The following is a 21,353-nucleotide window of genomic DNA, read 5'->3' as shown; positions in this document are numbered from 1 at the left end:
TTCCTTTGAAAATCAAAAACCTAACAAAAAAGGTCCTTTCGTGACTCACTCAGCAAGTTAAGGATAATATTGATTGAAAGATGAGGCTTATAATATAGTTAAGATAGAAATAACAAATCTGAAGAATGTGGATGGTTTAGAAAGCAACAAAAGTCCACCAGAAAGTTTATAAAAAGGTTGATAGAAAGGGAAAAACAGAATATGATCAAGAATATAAAAATAGATTGTAAGAGCTAACCCTTAGAAATAGAGACAGGAGAAATTATCACAGAGAATGAGAAAGATGAAAAAGGCATTAAACAAATATTTTACGGTCTTTACACCAGAAGAGATAAGTTTCATTCCAGAAATATACATTAACCAAGGTACTGAAATGTGAGGGAATGAAATCAACAAAGAAAATTTATTGAAGAAACTTAAAGGACTAATATTCAACCAAAAAGCTGTAGATATAACGATTGCGTGATTTTCCAATATTTCATAGATTTAAGAATGGTCTCATTAGTTTGGAAGTTGGCACTGGTTATACTGTTTTTCAAGAATGGAAGGAGAGTGAAAATAATACTGCACATCAGTTAGTCTGACATCAATTTTTGGAAAAATATAACTCCATTAATTTCAACAGTACTCCTTTACAGTATTCAGACATCAGAAAGAATTCTCTCTCTATCATATCTATGAGGCTTAAATTGACTGATGCTTCAATTCCCAGTCTTGAAAATCTGATAGCCTCTTCCTTGAGTCTTCATGCTGACGTTAGACTGCACTTCAAATAAACTCCTTCATGATTTTAACAAAGCACTTTCACTCTGCAATAAGACAATAATAAACTAAAAAGGAACTACAGTGTGTCACCTGTTGTGATCTTAGTTGATGGTACTGCTGGACATGTCAGATCCCAGAGTTAAACCTAGTTTGACAGACCATAAATCAATGACAGACCCAAAGACTGAGATAAATTCAAAATTCAGCAAAGGAGGACTAAAAAGATGATAAAGAAAGATAAAGTAAAATACAAGGGCAAACTAGTGAGAGGTATAAAAACTAACAATAAGGGCTTATTTAAATATACAAAAAGGAAGCAAACAGTCAAAGTGAATCCTTAGAAAATGAATCTGAAAAGACAGAATGGGGAATAAAGAAATGGCAGGAATTTTGCATCAGTCTTTATGGTGGAAAATACTATAAACATCTCATTAATAGTAAAAAATTAAAGGAGAGGAATTAAATCCTACTACCATCACTGAAGATGTAGTATTAGAGCAACTAATAGAGCTAAAGGCAGATAAGTCCCCTGGCCCTGATGTCTTGCATCGTAGGATCTTAGAAGAAGAAAGGTAGTGGACACATTGGTTGCAATTTTCCAAAACTCTTTGGATCTGGATAAGTACAACATGATTAGAAAACTGTCAATGTGACAACCCTATTCAAAAAGGGAGGGAGGCAAAATAGCTGATAACAATATGCCAATTAGCCTAACATCTATTGTTGGCAAAATGTTGAAATCAATTATTAAGGAAGTAATAGAGAAACAGACTTGGAAAATCACATTCTAATCAAGTAGGGTCAGCATGGCTTCAAGAAAAGGAAATTACAAATTTAAATAATTTTTTTTAGGAAGTCCCAACTACAATGAGTAGAGGGAAACCAGTAGTTGTGTTGTACTATACTTCCAGAATGTATTTGTAACACACTTTACAAAAGGTCAAGTCACAAAATAGGAGCTCATAGTGCTGGAAGTACTATATTAGCATGGATACAGAATTTGCTAATGGACTGGAAACTGTGAGTGGTGATAAGGGATTCTTTTTCAGGTTGGTGATCTAGAAGCAATGGGTTACCACAGGAATCAGTACTGGGAACACAACTGTATATATATTAATGACTTGGAGGAAGAAAGCAAATGTACTGTAGCCAAATTTGTGGATGAGACAAAAGTAGGCCCATTGCAAGTGAGGTACAAACAGTTTACAGAGAGATATTGATAGGTTAAGTGGGCAAAAAGTAGACAAATGGAGTATAATGTGGGAAAATGTGAAGTTCTTCATTTTAGAAGGGAGAACAAAAGAACAGTTATTCAAACGAAGAAAAATTGTGACACTGTGGGAATTGGGGGTATTTGTGCATGAAACACGGAGAGCTAGCACACAGATGCAGCAGGTAATCAAGTAGGTTTTATAGAATGTTGGCCTTTATTTCAAAGGGGTTGGAGCATAAGAATAGGTAAGTCTTACTGCAACTGTACAAGGTGCTGGTGAGACCATATTTAGAGTACTATGAGCATTTTTGGTCCTCTTATTGAGAGGAAGATATAATTTCATTGGAACCATTTAGAGAATGTTCACTAGGATGATCCCTGGGATTGTCTTATGAGCAAAGGTTAATCAGGTTGGACTCTATTCATTGGAGTTCAGATGAATGAGAGGTGGTCTAATTGAAAGATGTAGGATTCTTAAGGGGCTTGACAGGATTAATGCTGAAAGGATGCTTCCCCTAATGGGGAAGGACTAGTGGGTGAAGTCTCAGAATAAAGGGGCGCCAATTTAAGACTGAGATGAGGAAGAATTTCTTCTCTCAAAGAGTTTTGAGTCTTTGGAACTCCTTACCACAGGGAGCTGTGGGGACAGAGTCCTTATGTATATTTAAGACTAAGATAGATAGATTCTTGAAGACTGGGGGAACTAAGGGTTATGGGGTAAGGGTGGAGGAAGGGCAGGAAAATGGAAGTAAGGAGTGTCAGATCAGCCATAATTCTAATGAATGGCAGAGCAGGCTTGAGGGACCGAATAGCCTACTCCTGTTCCTACTTCTTATTGTCTTAAAAGATAAAGTAAACCACATTATGTATTTATTGTACCAATTCTAAGATCTGTAAACATTCAATAAATGTGTGATCCCAAAATAATCCAAATTTGTGCATTCCAATAAAAACAAATTCCTGAAAAGTATTGAGGGGCACACCATGCATAAACCAAAAAACGCCACTTATCTAATAATCATACCAGAGTCCCTGTCATTATCATCCTGATAGGTTTCAGTACTTGTGACTTTAATGTTGGAGGTATTATAGACCTGAGTTGAAACACTCAGTTTTAAGTAACTTCTTCAAAGTTTTAGCTGAACACTTCTGGTCTGGGACTAAGACTAACTCTTCACTCTAAGCTAATCTAGTTCATTTCATAATTTACTTCTCAGAAGTCCTTGTCTTACAGCCATCTTCATCTAAGGACTTAACAGAATTACTCAAAACTCTACGTAAAACAAAAAAAAACCTCCTAAACTATGGTTATTTTCTTTAAGCTTAAAGAAAACAAGTTCCAGATATCTCTAACCAATGTAGTTACCTTGCTGTATGACAGAACAATCGAAAGTAAACAAAACTTTACTAGTGCTGTACAATACCCCTGAAATTCTGAAGCTAGACCTCAAAGCTATTTTAAAATAAATCGCTATGGCAACAGAAATACAAATAGAAAACAGGAATCATCAGCAGTGCTTCGCCCAGAGGCTCACTGAAAATGTTACCTAGTATAGTGACAAAACGTCTGGAAATGAACCTTCCAACTCAGCGAGCAAACCTACATCCAGAACCTCAACCTGAGCTACAAATCTTCTCAAAACTTGCTAGAAATATAAATACCTAAATACAGAAAACCCATTTCTCTCACTAACTGTCAGAGAAATTTGCCCAATAGGTTAGAGATCACAAAACACAGCTCGAAGTGAAACTGACAAACAGTTTATTGCAAGTGATATTGCTGGAAGATAACCAGACTAGGCTGACACAGAACGGACAGTCTGTACAGGTAGATCAGATTTCTCTTCTTAGAGCTGAGGATCAGACCAGTTTTATAGTAATGCTGCACAATGACATTGATTAAGAAATGGGAAACTACAATGTAACTGGAAATGGAGTAATCTAGTTGCAAGGATGCAAATTAAAAACAAATATCAGATGAATATCCTGTTCCTTCACACAATGCAACACCCTGATAGTATCGACGGTTCCATTCCTCTTCACAGGTAGGTGTTAATGTCTCCTCTGAAGTGGTGAGGTGCTTCTATTGTCCTGTTCCTGGAGAATGTCCTTGTTGGTGCCTGTCTGTCTGACCTGCTCTGTGTGCCTTTAGTATTGCTGGGTTGTGAAACTGCCCTTGGGGCTTTGAGATATTTGTGGTGCTCTGTCATTGTTAGTGGGAGCTTGAAGTGTGTTGCTTTGTCTGCATGGCCTGTCTGAATTGGCTTCTGAGTTGCTTGGGAATTTTGGGTGTTTTTGGTATGTTTGGCCATTTTTGCTTTTGAGGGCCTACCGTTGGTTATCAAATATTTTCCGACACTAACACAGAACACAAGAACCCAAACTTGTAATAAATTTTATTGAAAACATATGTTTAATATTACATGCATTTAATTTCATGGAAAAATAACTGGCCATTCAGTCACTTTCTCATCTTCTGTGACAGCACTCCACCAATCTAATTGGTATTAACAGTCAGTTTATAAGGTATCTCATAATTTGGTGCAGCTAAAACCAGTGTGGTTGACAACACTGCTTTCAAATAAGAACTAACATTCTTTTGTTAATTTAAATTTCTTGCCTTTCTTTGTTTGTCAAGGCAGTCACTCCAGTGCTGAAATTTGGAATGGCTTTCTGATAAGATTCATTCACATCAACATACCACAGAATTTTGAGTATTGCCTAAGTCCTGGGAAAGGGATTAGGAGACCTAAGAGAGGGCATGAAAAATCTTTGGCGGATAGGATCAAGGATAACCCCAAGGCCTTTTATGCATTTGTGAGAAACATGAGACTGACGAGAACGAGGGTAGGTCAGATCAAGGACAGTAGTGGGAGACTGTGTATTGAGTCAGAAGAGATAGGAGAGGTCTTCAATGAGTACTTTACTTCAGTATTTACAAATGAGAAGGACCGTATTGTTGAAGAGGAGAGTATGAAACGGACTGGTAAGCTAGAGGAGATACTTGTTAGGAAGGAAGATGTGTTGGACATTTTGAAAAACTTGAGGATAGACAAGTCCCCCGGGCCTGACGGGATATATCCTAGGATTATGTGAGAAGCAAGAGAGGAAATTGCAGAGCCGTTGGCAATGATCTTTTCGCCTTCATTGTCAACGGGGGTGGTACCACGGGACTGGAGAGTGGCGAATGTTGTGCCCCTGTTCAAAAAAGGGAATAGAGATAACCCCGGGAATTACAGGCCAGTTAGTCTTACTTCGGTGGTAGGCAAAGTAATGGAAAGGGTCTTGAGGGATAGGATTTATGAGTATCTAGAAAGACACTGCTTGATTAGGGACAGCCAGCACGGATTTGTGAGGGGTAGGTCTTGCCTTACAAGTCTTATTGAATTCTTTGAGGAGGTGACCAAGCATATGGATGAGGATAGAGCAGTGGATGTAGTGTACATGAATTTTAGTAAGGCATTTGATAAGGGTCCCCATGGTAGGCTTATGCGGAAAGTCAGGAGGCATGGGATAGTGGGAAATTTGGCCAGTTGGATAGAGAACTGGCTAACCAGTCGAAGTCAGACAACGGTAGTAGATGATAAATATCCAGCCTGGAGCCCAGTTACAAGTGGAGTTCCGCAGGGATCAGTTCTGGGTCCTCTGCTGTTTGTAATTTTTATTAATGACTTGGAAGAGGGAGTCGAAGGGTGGGTCAGTAAATTTGCAGATGATATGAAGATTGGTGAAGTTGTGGATAGTGAGGAGGGCTGTTGTCGGTTGCAAAGGGACTTAGATATGATGCAGAGCTGAGCTGAGGAGTGGCAGATCGAGTCCAAACCTGTCAAGTGTGAGATTGTCCATTTTGGAAGGACAAATAAGAATGCGGAATACAGGGTTAACGGTAGGGTTCTTAGTAAGGTGGAGGAGCAGAGGGATCTTGGGGTCTATGTTCATAGCTCTTTGAAAGTTGCCACTCAGGTGGATAGCGCTTGTAAGAAGGCCTATGGTGTATTAGCATTCATTAGCAGAGAGGTTGAATTCAAGAGTCGTGAGGTGATGTTGCAGCTGTACAGGACCTTGGTAAGGCCATATTTGGAGTACTGTGTGCAGTTCTGGAGGCCTCACTTTAGGAAAGATGTGGAAGCTTTGGAGAGGGTGCAGAGGAGATTTACCAGGATGTTGCCTGGAATGGAGAATAGGTCGTACGAGGATAGGTTGAGAGTGCTAGGTCCTTTCTCATTGGAACGGCGAAGGATGAGAGGTGACTTGATAGAGGTTTATAAGATGATCAAGGGAATAGATAGAGTAGACAGTCAGAGACTTTTTTCCCCGGGTACAACAGAATGTTACAAGGGGACATAAATTTAAGGTGAAGGGTGGAAGGTATAGGGGGGATGTCAGGGGTAGTTTCTTTACCCAGAGAGTGGTGGGAGCATGGAATGCGCTGCCTGTGGGATTGGCAGAGTCAGAATCATTGGTGACCTTTAAGCGACAATTGGATAGGTACATGGATAGGTGCTTAAGCTAGGACAAATGTTCGGCACAACATCGTGAGCCGAAGGGCCTGTTCTGTGCTGTATTGTTTTATGTTCTATGTTCTAAAATCCAAGATCACCCTATTTTTCCTGCTTGAATTGCAGTTTGGCTAAAATATGTCATTTTTGCTTTGGCAAATTCACTTTAGACAAATTTATGACCAAATTAATTCTTTGTATCCAATCAGACATTTTGTTCAAGTAATGTAAATGCTCTTCCCAAGTTTGGCAGAAAGAACTAAATAGAGGCATAGAGTCAAAGAGATGTATAGCAGGCCCTTCAGTCCAACTCATCTATGCCGACCAGATATCCTAACCTAATCTGGTCCCATTTGCCAGCACTTGGCCCATATCTCTCTAAACCCTTCCTATTCATATACCCATCCAGATGCCTTTTAAATGCTGTAATTGTACCAGCCTCCACCACTTCCTTTAGGAGAAAGTGAGGACTGCAGATGCTGGAGATCAGAGCTAAAAATGTGTTGCTGGAAAAGCGCAGCAGGTCAGGCAGCATCCAAGAAGAGGCATAAAACAAGGCGACCTGAAGAAGGGCTTATGCCCGAAACGTTGATTCTCCTGCTCCTTGGATGCTGCCTGACCTCCTGTGCTTTTCCAGCAACACATTTTCAGCTCCACCACTTCCTTTTGACAGCTCATTCCATACACTCACCACCGTCCGTGTGAAAACGTTGCCCTTTCGGTCCCTTTTATATCTTTCCCCAAAATGATCAATGTAAACAACACAACTGCTTAATCCTTCAAAATCCTTGATGGTAATCAATCAAAAGGCACTAGTGCATTTTTCATTCCAAATAGTATATGTTTACATTCGTATTCAATTGATATTATGAAATATTTCTTTGGTTTTGTTAATCAATGAAACTTGTCAATATTCTTTCAACAATTCAATGTAATAGTTTGTGCATGTCCATTTCTTTTACCAGTATGAATGCACTCCTCTTCTCTCTATCCACCCTGATTAAGTATCTCTTCAACATATGAAAATAACACACTCATTGTCTGTTTTTCTCCTATCTGGAGTTTCCATTTACATAATTCACATAATTGAGTTTTATTTTGCTTTGCTAAGGTCCAATTTACCTCACTCTTATTCAAGACAGGTAATATCTGGTCTCCAAAAACATTTTTTGAGCTTTGGCCTTTTTATCAGCTCTAGTTTTGAATGTTGACTATTCTTCAAATGTTTTATTGGCCATCTCATGAGCTTTAATTAGTTTCTTGGATATGTAACACACCAGTTGGAAGTATAAGATCTTAGCTTTGATTTATACATTTCTATTGAATTAAGAGCTTTTCTCACCCTATGTTCCATATTATCAGTTCAAAAGAACTGAGTCTTGTGGACTCAGTCAGAAATCACACGACACAAGGTTATACTCCAAAGATGTGGAGGTACTGGAAGAAGTAACTTCACCTGACAAGGGGCTATACTCCAAAAGCTTGTGATTTCAAATAAACTTATTAGAGTACAACCTGGTGTCTTATGATTTCTTACTTTGTCCACCCCAACACTTCCACATCTTGTGACTCATGAGAGACATCTCTAATGACAGGCAGCTAACAAGGGACTTCCTACAACCCAATCATTAGGATGTTCCTGGCAATAAACTCTCATCATGGTATTTACAATGTTATGCTTTCCTTCCAATGCTTGTAAAGATTGTGGATAATAAGCTGAAGATGTAAAGTACATCACTCTCAAACTATTCATTTTTTAAAATTTTTGTGACGTAATATTTCAACCTTGATATAATTGTAGTTTTTGGGTAATTTATGTTTTGTGAAAAATTGGATAAACATTTCTGCGACCATTTTTAACTGCAATTTTTTTCTTGCATAAATTCTAGAAATGTGCAATTGGATTTCTTTCTAATAATCCTGGATTTTAATTAATAAGCTTCATTGGCAAGCTGGCAAACATTGAATATTTTTACTTTAAGTTTTATGGTCTGCAGATTGTTCTTCTGACAAACTGGTGCGGACGGTAATAGCTTTACCTGTCGAAACACTCTGTAATGTTGAGGTCCAAACATTTTTTTGGCCCTTCATCTTTCAAACAAGATGCACTGTCCTCCTTCTCCATTGTCTGTAAATGTTGGCTTTATATGAAAACTTCAGGTTAAATCAAATTCCATTTTGGAACCATTATCATCCTCTAAGATACTACCTCTTCTATCTCCCTTTACTCTGAATGTTTCATTCACCAAGTCATATTATCTAAGTTCTTTCTCTCTTTTTGAAGATCAAGGTTTATGAGTTCCATTTTTTCTCATTTATATTTTATTTTTCTCCCTTCTCAATCGCCAATTCAAACTTTCTTATTTTCAGGGTTTTTTTTCCTTTCTCCTCTCTTTCTATTCCTCTATAATTGTCTTTCTCCTCTCTTCTTACTTTCCTTTCTCTTTTCATCTTTTCTTTTTTTTCATCTATTTCAAGTTTCTGCATTTAACTTTCTCTCGCAAAGTTATTTTATCATTTCTAACTGAATCTTAGCTAATTTCAACTGTGATACATCAGGTTCAGGTCTTCCTCCTTTTAAATCTAAACTTTTAGTAATCACTTTAATCATCTCATCCTTACAAAATCTTGGTTTTATTTCAATCTTCAATTTATTTGCTCTCTCAGTTTAGCACAAGCCAAATAACCCACTGTTATGTTTTCTACTGCCAGTAAAGTCTTAGCAGCATTCAAAATGATTTTGCCATTCTGGTCTGTATAGTACACTTAATGTCAACATGACTACTTTTATGACCATTATCTTCACTTTCTTGTTCCTTTCAAAAATCACAGATCTCTCCTAAATGTAATCGTTTCCTACCCCTTCGAGAGCCTACATTTTGTTACGATCCCAGATGAGTGTAATACTGGACAAGTCAATCCCAGAGTAAAACCTGGCTTAAGAGATAAATTTTATTTTTGCTGTTTGCTTACCATGCTGGTTAATCATTGAACATATTCGCAAGAGATTGTCAAGGCTCTTAAACAAAACAACATGACTTTATTACAGAATTATACTGTAAGAGATTTAAAAATAGATTAACACTGTCAGGAAAAGGATTCAACCTTGTTCCCGATAATATCTGTTATAGGTACTCAGTTCCAGCAAAGGGAAGTTCCTATTTTAAATTTAATGTCTTGCTTGAGTGACTCTTTTCAGTTTTGATGGCATGGTAATTTTTTTCCAGTTCTGAGGGCCTGGATTTCTTTTTCAGTTGACTACTTAGAGATTCTACAAACTAAACACTTCCAACTCCTGAGATTTCCACACAACTATCTGATTGTCCTTCTCATGGGATGAAATTGTTCTTTTGCACTGATTATTTTGAACTGAACTCAAGCTACTAGTGGCCCCAGTCTTTTTCTCAGTTTGTAATTAATTCAAAGCTGCCCCATTGGGCATTTAAATCACATGCTTTCTTGGAAATTAAGTACTTGGTTCTTGGTTCCAAATGACTTTCCACCTCTTAAAACAAAAATTAAAACTCAATGCCCACGTCTACTTTAGAGTCCTAATTATCAACTGATATTAATATGATGTTTGACCATTAGTTTATGCAAGACACAAGATCACAGAAGACCAAGGAAAAATATCTTTGCAAGGCATGTGATATCAATAAGGGAAGTGGGGTAAAACGTGTGTGCAGATGGGCAGAGCAGTTTCTTTAAAATAGCATAAAGGACTCTCTTATTTTTGTGACTGGAAAAGCAGTTTCAGTTTGATATCAACTAACACTCAACAACTTCAAGTGACACAGTATAAATGGCTGTCATATCATCAGGATTGGGTCTCTTAGGGCAGAAGTTCAGTAAGTTGGTCACGCCTAACTTTCATGTCTGTGATCATAATTTGAGCTCTTTCTGATGTTTTATGTTTGGAGAAAGTGGTCCGATCTGTCCAGGTCTGACCTCAAGTAGTTCAAGGTTGTTCAGATTTTCTATGGAAAGTTTGAAGCCTGGGACTTCTGCACTTGTCAGTTCCAAATTGCTATTGATGATGTTTGCAGTCAACCAAGAGATGTGCTATAAGAAGTGGAGTTGTTGTCAGTTTGAATAATGTGTGTTCCAGGCCTGAATTTCAGAAAAATGCCTGGTTTGTTTTGAGGCCATGTGTCAATGTAAATCTTCTTTGAGAAGGACATTTATACCCTGTGGACATCCGAAATTTTTAATACATGTTAGTACAGGAGTCCAGAGCTGAAAATGTGTTGCTGGAAAAGCGCAGCAGGTCAGGCAGCATCCAAGGGACAGGAAATTCGACGTTTCAGGCATAAGCCCTTCATCAGGAATGAGGAAAGTGTGTCCAACAGGCTAAGATAAAAGGTAGGGAGGAGGGACTTGGGGGAGGGGCGATGGAGATGTGATAGGTGGAAGGAGGTCAAGGTGAGAGTGATAGGCCGGAGTGGGGTGGGGGGGAGAGGTCAGGAAGAAGATTGCAGGTTAGGAAGGCGGTGCTGAGTTCGAGGGGTTCGACTGAGACAAGGTGGGGAGAGGGAAATGAGGAAACTGTAGAAATCTGAGTTCATCCCTTGTGGTTGGAGGGTTCCCAGGCGGAAGATGAGGCGCTCTTCCTCCAACCGTCATGTTGTTATGGTCTGCCGATGGAGGAGTCCAAGGACCTGCATGTCCTTGGTGGAGTGGGAGGGGGAGTTAAAGTGTTGAGCCACGGGGTGGTTGGGTTGGTTGGTCCAGGTGTCCCAGAGGTGTTCTCTGAAACGTTCCGCAAGTAGGCGGCCTGTCTCCCCAATACAGAGGAGGCCACATCGGGTGCAGCGGATGCAATAGATGATGTGTGTGGAGGTGCAGGTGAATTTGTGGCGGATATGGAAGGATTCCTTGGGGCCTTGGAGAGAAGTAAGGGAGGAGGTGTGGGCGCAGGTTTTGCATTTCTTGCGGTTGCAGGGGAAGGTGCCTGGAGTGGAGGTTGGGTTGGTGGGGGGTGTGGACCTGACGAGGGAGTCACGGAGGGAGTGGTCTTTTCGGAACGCTGATAGGGGAGGGGAGGGAAATATATCCCTGGTGGTGGGGTCCGTTTGGAGGTGGCGGAAATGACGGCGGGTGATACGCTGTATATGGAGGTTGGTGGGGTGGTAGGTGAGAACCAGTGGGGTTCTGTCCTGGTGGCGGTTGGAGGGGCGGTGCTCAAGGGTGGAGGAGCGGGAAGTGGAGGAAATGCGATGCATTTCTTGCGATTACAGGGGAAGGTGCCGGGAGTGGAGGTTAGGAGTCCAATCAAGCTATATCAATTTCAATGTCCCAGAAATAATCCTTATGATTTCCCCAAGCTGTACCATGTTTGTGTGGCAATTCCTGGGCCAGGTTGAGCAATACTATAATGTTGGATAGACCAGAACAAGTGCAACAGTGAGTTGTGTATTGGTTCCACAGCTCCAGGTGGTATCTGTAAGTTCCCATAAGATTCAATCTTGTCTTGGCTCCAGTGTTCTGGAGGTGTTGTCAGAATGTTAATATAACAATCACAAATGTGCCAAGGTATGTTCATGCACCGTTGTTGGGAGGAGTACAGCAATTTTTACATGTTTCTCCAGTTAAAATAAGCTTTTCAGCACAAGAACATGCAAAGTAATGCTGTCAATAAGACGGCCAACCATGCTCACAGGTTTTCAGTCCAAGCAGTGAAAGCCCACAAAAACATGAATTCTGTAGAAACAACACAGAATTAGGCATGAGTGTAATGAGTGCTAGGGTAGACCCAAGTCAAGAGGCAAGCAAATACAGTGGATTAGCTTTGGGGAAAACCTGATCAGAACAATTCGAATATAGAGTTTCTGAAAAATAAGACTCAACAATATATTCAAGGGATAAAACCAGAATATGTCAGAAATGCTCAGCAGCTCTGACCACATCTGTGTAGAAAGTAATAGAGTTAAATTAGAGTTTCGGCCAATAACTTTTCATCTGAAAAAACATTAACTCTATATCATTCTCCACAGATCCAGACTGACCCACTGAATATTTAAAGCATTTTCTGTTTGCATTTCAGTTATTTAGCATCTGCAGTCTTCTGCTTTACAAAAGGGCTTTGGTGAAGTAAGGGAATTTAGATATCAGGGTGGCAGTTTGCAAGATCATAGAGGTCAAGGTGTTTTTGAGGAGAGGGATGATGCCGGTAGATTAGGAAGTGAGGGCAATATTAACTGAGTAGAGGACAATCCCCAGCATCAGTTAACATAGGAGCAAGGAAGCAACATTGAATGATCAGCAGTTTAGTGAAAATATAGTTAAAGGAGTAGAGGCATCTCATGAACAAGATGGGCTCAGAGGTGCCATGAGAGGAAATAGGAGAGGAACAACAGAAAGATACAAGTTCCATGTTGTAATTCTGTCTGGCTAATCCCAATCCAGTATGAGAGTTACTCAAGGAACAGGGGAATTTTTATATGTTGATCAAATTCCTATTTTAATCTGAGAAACAGGAGGAAACTTTATAGTATAAAATACTTTTAATCCATTCCATAACTCAGTTTAGATGTCACATTCTCTGTTATATTTGCATACCTTTGTGAATAAAGTTTTCTATTTTATTCTGACTGCAAGTACATTCTATAAACAATACTGTACATAATTCCTGTGGTGTAATCAGTTTTCTAGACATTTACAATCATCAATAATTAAAAGCATTTTAGTCAGGGTTATGTAGATGTAAACCAACTCCTCCTGAACAATCCTGCCAAAAAGCTGTGCTTTTCACTGTATGTGAACTGATATCTAATCAGAGAATGAGTGATTTAGTCCCCATCAATTGCTAAGTGCATTATGTTCAAATTTTCTATACAGGCTGTGATTCTCAGATCAATAAAAACTCTTGGACATACATATTTCAGATGATCAAAGACGAAGTGCACAATTCATTATTGGTCACTTTTTGGACAGTTAATAAAATCTATCTATATATAACCTTTAATTTGAGATCACAACTTCTCTCAGTTGTCTTTTTGGTATTGGGACTACTGTAAGGCACTGCAGTAATTCTCTGCATAACAGTTGCAAAGCAGTATGATATGATTTTCTGCCTGCAATCAGAGCATTGCTGTTGGGTTGGGAGGGTTTAGTGAAAATTCAGGGTTTTTTTGGATTAGATTACTTATTGTGGAAACAGGCCCTTCGGCCCAACAAGTCCACACCAACCCTCCGAACAGCAACCCACCCAGACTCATTTCCCCTACATTTCTCCCTTCACCTAACACTAGGGGCAATTTAGCATGGCCAATTCACCTAACCTGCACATTTTTGGACTGTGGGAGGAAACCCACGCAGACACAGGGAGAATGTGCAAACTCCACACAGACAGTTGCCTGAGGCAGGAATTGAACCCGGATCTCTGGCAGCAGCAGTGCTATAGGTGCTCCCATATGAAACCAGCCTGCTCTCTAAAAACTACTTGCAGCTGATGAGAGTGGCTTTGAATAGAACTAAGAGCAGATTCTGTATCCCAGCTCCTGGGTGAAGAATGCTGTAGTCTCTCAAATTAATCCTAAAAGACAAGGGTAACTCAGAAAGTTGGAGGATAGACAAAAGGGATTCCAGTTTAAACAAGCTTTCATGCCTGAAAAAGTCCAAAGTTATCGCATTAACAGGTCTGTATATTGACATACATTGTCAGTTTGGCCACTTGTATGGTGCACAGTGGAATCTTTGATCGTTAGGCGGATATTTGTGATGCATTGCCTCTTTAATTTTCTTCAATAATTGTACTGTCAATAGCATACCTCAAACTCTATCCTAAGTCTGGAACATATAATAATACACTTCGTTGGGCAAGTTTGACGCCTCGTGCTTTTTTTTAAACCCGCGGCTTGTCTTGAAACTAATGGAGAGATGGCACCTCTTTAATAGAGGACATATGCAAATGTGTGCGTTTCAAGAAGATCCTAACTGTTGGCGTGTTCATCTGACGTGGATTCACACTGCAGAGAATAATTCTTGTCGAAGTTATTGTCCCAGTACTCCTCGCTGTCCGTCCTGTAGCAGATGGCGAAGTGGACAAAAGAGCCCTGGTCCAAGAAAGGTGGGATGGACAGGTCGAACGAGAACTGGTCAGTACCTGAGTGGCTCGACCCTTCCACATATTTGGCAGGCGTGTCCATGCTAGAGAGCCAATTGTTGAATGTATAGCGGACAATCACCTCCTTGACATAAGAGACATTCAAAACCCTGATCAAACCGTGCACGTCAAAGTGTCTGACAGTAACATTCTCCAGGCAGACACGGTTCCTCTCAGCTCTCTGCATGAAGTCGCTGGCCTCGCAAGGCATGGAGAAGGCGGGTCTCAAGCAGTGAATGCCCAGCGCCTTGAACTTCTCGTTCAGGTCGTCCACGATGGCAGGAAAGCTCTGGAGCCGCAGGAAGACCTTGGATGGGATGTAAGGCTCGTCGCTGGCTCGGAAGTGCTTGACGCTGGCCAGGCTGAGCCCCAGCGAGTCGGCGAACTTCACTTTCTTGCGCAGCCCCCCGTTGAATTCGCTGAAGAAGTCGGAGGGGTCGTGCAGGCAGGGCAGCGACTTGGTGCGGCGCCGGTTCAACCTCAGCTCGTTGCTCTGGCGGCTGACGGCGCTGACCAGCACCTCCTTCTCGGGGTTCGAGGCGTCCGCCTGCCGGGACAGCTCGCAGACTTTCCTCTCGTCCCCAGACTCGGAGTTACAGCTTGCCTTGCAGCCGCTGCTGTTGCAGTTTTTGCCGGTGTCGCCTTTGAGGCTGCCATTGCAACAGCCGGTGTTGCAAGCGGCCGGGCTGCAGTTCTTGTTACTGTTGTTACCATTGCTGGTGTTGCAGTTACTGCTGGTGCCCCAGATGTTATTGCAAGCGATGGTGCTGCAGCTCCGATGGATTTTGCAGCCGCTGCCGGTGTTGCTACTGGCGCTGCTGGTGCCCAGGGAAAGTTGCAAGGAGTGGCCAGAGCAAGTAGCCGGCGAGACCTTCAGATCTGCCTGCAGGTCCCGATGCACCGCAGGGGAGATGGCAGGGTCAGGCTCCTCCATGACATGTCGCTCCTCGCCCTTCACCTCCAACCCCGTCCTCCTCCCCTGCCCAAACTCAAACTGTTAAAAACAATAATTAATATATATTTATAAAACAGGAGGAGGCGCTGTCAACAGACCCAGAGCCCGCGTCAATGAAAGCTCTGCTGAAAACTTTGCAAGGGCACGTATATTGGGGTCAGGAGCCGAGTCCAACGCTGAGCAAAGGGGGCGTCAGAGCGACGTGATCACAACAAATAAACAGGAGGCTTTGAGTCACTGCCGCTAGGGGGAGCAGGGGGCAATAACTCCCACTGGGGGCAATAGGTACAGCCTCACAGAAATGACCCTTTATTGCGGGCAATGAGAACATTTCCATGGCGGTCATTCCCAATATAGGCAACAGGGCCAACTTCAGAGAAGTTAGCCCATATTAAGGGTATAAGAACAATCCCAGGGCAATTGCCTCACATTCAGGGTAAAAGGAACACCTTCAAGGAAGTAGAGCACATTCAGTGCTACAAGAGCAACCAGGGGCAATAAAGGCTTTTACAGTAAACATCTTCCACTAATGGTGATAGAGGAACCTCAGGACAAACTCTCCCTGGGCTGAAACAGTAGTGAGATTGTGATAAACTCTACTGACAGCATATGGGTGCCTGCAGAGCCGTAATACTCCCCCATCAGAAACAACAGTCACATCGAGGACAATTAGCTCACAGATTACAATGGGAGGGGTTTTAGGGCAATAATCAACTGAAAGCAGTAAATTCCCACTAGGGGAAGTGGCACTAGAAGGCTGTTAATCCCTACACTGGATTAGTCAGGGGTAGGGGAATGAGTCTGGGTGGGTTGCTCTCAGTGAGTCGCTGTGGACTTGGGCTGAAGGGCCTGTTTTCTGCATTGTAGGGATTCTAATTTATGGAAGAAATTTGTAGGGATTCTATGATCCAGCAAGTTGCTTTCGACATCGAGACGGGTTAGACTTCAAAATTTCTTCCACCGCAAATTTCTCCATTGCCCATACTGTTCAGGCCTCCATAAGACTCCACCCATAGACTAAATATTACACTCAAAGTTTTCAGAGTGAAATTAGGAGAAGGCGTTCACATGCAGAAGGCTGGAGGAGTTTGGAACTATCTTCTGTTATAAATTAGTCCGAAGAAGTGCACTCTCACTACACCATGGGTCACAACATAATATGGATATATATATTTCTAAGTTACCAAGATGGCCAATTAAATAGCTTATCTAAATCAGATGTTAAATAAAAAGATGTAACAACCAGGTTTTGAAATAATTACAGATTTATTATCAAAATAAAACCCATGAAGATGTAATAACTGATTAACAATCACAGTTGGTAAAATGGAAATATAAATGTTTATTCATCTAAATATTCCAAACACACACACAAACAAACTTTAGGAAAGAGGAAAAAAATTGATATCTTTCTGCAGAAATTCACTTTGAAAAAATATATTTTCTAGCTATTAGGGTTATTCTTGAAGGAGAAAAGAACAAGGAATACAGTAATTCTGATACTCTGTCATATATGATCAAGTCACTAACTATGCACAGTTAGATTCCTACAGCGTGGAAACAGACCCTTCAGCCCAACAAATCCACACCAGCCCTCCGAAGAACAACCCACACCATATATTTACCCCTGCACCTAACACTACGGGCAATTTAACATGGTCAATTCACCTAACCTGCACATCTTTGTATTGGGGGAGGAAACCCACACAGACACAGGAAGAATGTGCAAACTCCACACAGACAATTGGCCGACGTGGGAATTGAACCCAGGTCCCTGGTGCTGTGAGGCAGCAGTGCTAACCACTAAGCCACCATGCCATCCTTGGAATCTTGGCAGACATATCTTCCTCAGGAAATTCAATATTGAGAAGTTCCTACAATCATTCTTCCAGAAGTAAAAGCTCTGAATTAGTCACAACTTTGCTGAAATTGTGAGTGTTTTCAAAACTACTATGAAAATATAAAATATTGATGGTTGTGGTTCTGCTCGCCGAGCTGGAAGTTTTTGCTGCAAAAACTTCCAGCTCGGCGAGCAGAACCACAACAACGGATACCCGAGCTACAAATCTTCAATCAGATTTTAAATATTGATGGTATTAGTATGCTAAATAGCATCCATGGAGGAATAAGTTAACATTTCAGGTCAACAAATTTTTATGGGAACTTAAAGACTTCAATAATTTAACAGGATTTCAGTAAAAGCAGAGTCGGTGAGCATCCTGGGAAGGTTGAACAAAAAGAAAAGGAAAATCTGTGATTGGGCAGGGATGATTAAATAAAGGATAATGTTGCTAAATGGGTAATAATGATGCAAACTGAGTTTAACAGTGAAACATAAGAAGGGAAACAACAACTTGAAATATACTAACTGAATGTAAAACACCCTAAAACATGTCATTGAGGTGTTGCCAAGTGGAATTTGACACTAAAGCGCATATGTTGTAAAGTCAAATACAAATGTTGATTTTGAGGACTACCTTAAAAGGAAAAGAGACAGGTGGATAACTTTTGGTACAAAATTCCAGACTACGAAATCCTGGCAGCTGAAGGAATTTCTGCCAGTGATAGAACATTGAAGATTTGGGGTGCGCAAGTAGCCACTATTGGAGGAGCAAGATTTCAGACAATCATAGGACTAGAAGAGATTTAAGAGATAGGAAAGGGCAAAGCTGTGCAGGAATTTGGAAATAAGAATGAGGAGTTCAAAAGACCTTACTGAAACAGAAGCTATTTCAGACAGAACAATGACTGAATGGAATTTGGTGTGACAATAGTTACATGGTCATTATTAAGCTAGCTTTTATTGAATTCATACTTCAACACCTACCATATTGGGATTTAAACATGTCATCAGAACATTAGCCTAAGATTCTGGATTATCAGCAACATTACCACTGCACCACTGCCTCCCCATATACAACATTCCTACTTTAGCTTTATATCAACATACTTCAGGCATACATGGACCCTTGACACTTAGTGTAAAATTCATACACTGCAGTTCTCAATCCTGTGAAAAAAAATACCTGCCAAGTACCCATATATACAAACAATTTAATGTTGTTGCTTGTATTAAAATGATACTTAGGAACTACAGAGAAATTAGTACAGCTATAATTTACATTTGAACTTAAAATGTTAATCAATTTTATTTGCATTAAAAGTCCTTTCATGCTTTATGTGCTTGAGGAATAAAGAAAGCATTCTTAGGGTGAATATGATTAAGAATATAAAAATGATTGTAAGTTCCTCAGATTCTACTTCCAGCTCTTGTATTATATTTCAAATGGTCACATCAGCTGTACAACCACAGGATACATTACAGTAGCATTCTTTGGGAAGTTTGCCCTGCATTCCAGGTTGTAATGTATGCCAGGGTAAAAACCTCATGAATTTAAAAAGAGAATGCAATACTTTCTTAAGATAATTTATTTTGGCAACATTCTGGCAATAGTACTGAAGACTTGTGCTGCAGAACTTGCTACATCCCTAGCCAAACTGGTCCAGTACAGCTAGAACACTGACATTTCCCCGAAAATGTGGAAAATTGCCAAGGTGTGTCCTGTACGCAAAAAGCAGGAAGGTGTCATCAAGCAGCATCTTCTGAGCAATAGCCGGCTCACTGACATAGAGTTTGCGTTCTGCCAGAGCCACTCAGCATGCTGACCTCACCACATGGGTTCAAACATGGAGAAAAGAGCTGAATTCCAGAGGTGAGGTGAGAATGACAGTGTTTGACATCAAGGCTGCACTTGACAAAATGTGGCATCAAGGAGTCCTAGAAAAACTGTAATCAGTGGGAAGCAGGGGTCAAACTCTTTGTTGGTTGAAGTCATACTTGGCACAATGGAAGCTGGTGGTGGTTGTTGGATGTTAGTCATCTTAGTTCTAGGACATTTCTGCAGAAGTCGCTTAGGGTAGGGTCCTAGGTCCAATCATCTTCAGTTACTTCATCAACATCCTTCCCTCCATCAAAAGGTCAGAAGTTGGAATGTTTAGCACTATTCCTGAGTCCTCGATATTGAAGTTGTCCATGTTCATATGCAAGAAAACCTGGACAATATCTAGATTTGGGCTGACAAATTTGTGCCATACAAATGCCACCAATGATCATCTCCAATAAAAGACAATATAACCATCACTCCTTGACATTCAATGTCGTTACCATCGCTGAATTCCCCACTGTCAACATCCTGGGGTTACCATGGACCAGAAACTCAACTAGTCCTGCCTGATAGACACAGTGGCTACAAAAGTTCAAAGGCTAGGAAGGTTGCAGTGATTAACTCAACTCCTGACTCCCCAAAGCCTGTCCAACATCTAAAAATGACAAGTGGAATGCTCTCCACTTGCCTGGGTGAGCACTCCTCCAACAACAGTCAAGAAGATTGACACGATCTAGGACAGAGCAGCCTGCTTGATTGCCACCATATCCACCAGCATCCACTCCCTCCACCACTGACACTCATAGCAGCCGTGTGATATTTACAAGATGCACTGCAGAAATTTGCAAAAGATCCCTAGGCAGAACCTTCCAAACCCATGACCACTTCCACAGAGAAAGAAAAGGGTAGAAGATGCACAAGAACACCCACCACCTGCAAGTTTCCTCCAAGCCACTCACCATGCTGACTTGGAAATATATTGCCATTTCTGGGAGTTTCAGAAGGCAGCTCACACCAGCTTCTCAACGGCAAATAGGAATGGGCAATAAATGCTGGCCTAGCCAGTGATGCTCACATCCCATATAGAATTTTTTAAAAAATCATGTTTTTGACATGTTTACATAATTGCATTACAGTGACATGGCAGCCTCCTGGACTAATGCAGTGTCCTCTAGGCTGGTATTGCGGTCTCTCAGCACGCAGGCGTGGCAATCTCTCAGTCCTGTGTGGTGTCCTCTTAGCTGAGCAGTCTCAGCATGGCAATCCCTCAACAGCCTAGAGTGGCGGTCTCTTGCATCATCATGGTGTCCTTTTTGCCCGGTGTAGTGGGTTCTCAGCAACCCAGCATGGCGGTCCCTCAGCCTAGCATGGCAGTTTCCTGGCCCAGCATGATGTTCATTCAGCCTGTCGTGGAGGTCGCTCAATGGCTCATGGCGATCTTCTAGCCCAGTGCGGCCTCAGCATGGACCTCCAGTCACTAGGTGATTCCAGAGTCATGTCTCTGGCCTCGAGAACCCCAACATGAAACCTGTCGCAGTCTGGAGTCAAGCCCTAGGCGCAACTGGATGTTAGGTGCCAGCATAAACTGGATTGGAAGGACCATTGATCTCAAACTTTTTATTTCTCTATTTTCTAATTTATTCCTATAATCTGCAATGCTGGACTTCTTATTTCTTTATTTTTTCCTTTTTTTTCCTAAGAACTTGCACTGAAGAATCTCTACCTAAGTACCTTTGTAATTAAAATGGTTCCCTAAGTGACAGCTTGTAAACTTTTCACTGTACTCATCTAAGTACATGTGACAATGAAACATTCAATTTAATTGAATGGTCTGTTGATTCTGCAAGGTTTATGCTATACGCAACCTTTCTCCCACTCCTCTCCATCTAGCCCGTCTGTGTATTCTTCAAATATTTTCTTCCTCATCTATGCTGCTCACCTCAATGAGTGGCTCCAAGTTCTATATTGTAACCACTCACTGGGAAATTTCTTCTAATTCTGTATTGAATATATTAGTACTGAGCTTATATTAATAGCATCTAATTTTGGGTGTCTCCGCAAGTAGAAATGTCTGTCACTTGTCTGACTTTTAAAACTTTTCACTGTCTTGATGACCATTAACAGGCCATCCTTCAGAATAATTTTTTTCTAA

At 41.0% G+C, this 21,353-nt stretch overlaps 1 protein-coding gene across 1 annotated transcript; it reads right to left on the bottom strand.

Annotated features, from left to right (window-relative positions):
• Positions 1-14,408: 14,408 nt before the first annotated feature.
• ppp1r3g (protein phosphatase 1 regulatory subunit 3G) lies at positions 14,409-15,515 on the bottom strand. The gene has a single exon (XM_060849917.1). It carries the CDS (start codon positions 15,513-15,515, stop codon positions 14,409-14,411), a length of 1,107 nt encoding a protein of 368 aa, XP_060705900.1.
• Positions 15,516-21,353: the final 5,838 nt, after the last annotated feature.

Source organism: Hemiscyllium ocellatum, chromosome 34 (assembly GCF_020745735.1).
Source record: "Hemiscyllium ocellatum isolate sHemOce1 chromosome 34, sHemOce1.pat.X.cur, whole genome shotgun sequence".
In the NCBI taxonomy this organism is placed as follows: Eukaryota; Metazoa; Chordata; class Chondrichthyes; order Orectolobiformes; family Hemiscylliidae; genus Hemiscyllium; species Hemiscyllium ocellatum.
The sequence above is the reverse complement of the archived record's forward strand: the minus strand, read 5'-3'. Positions and strand labels throughout refer to the sequence as shown.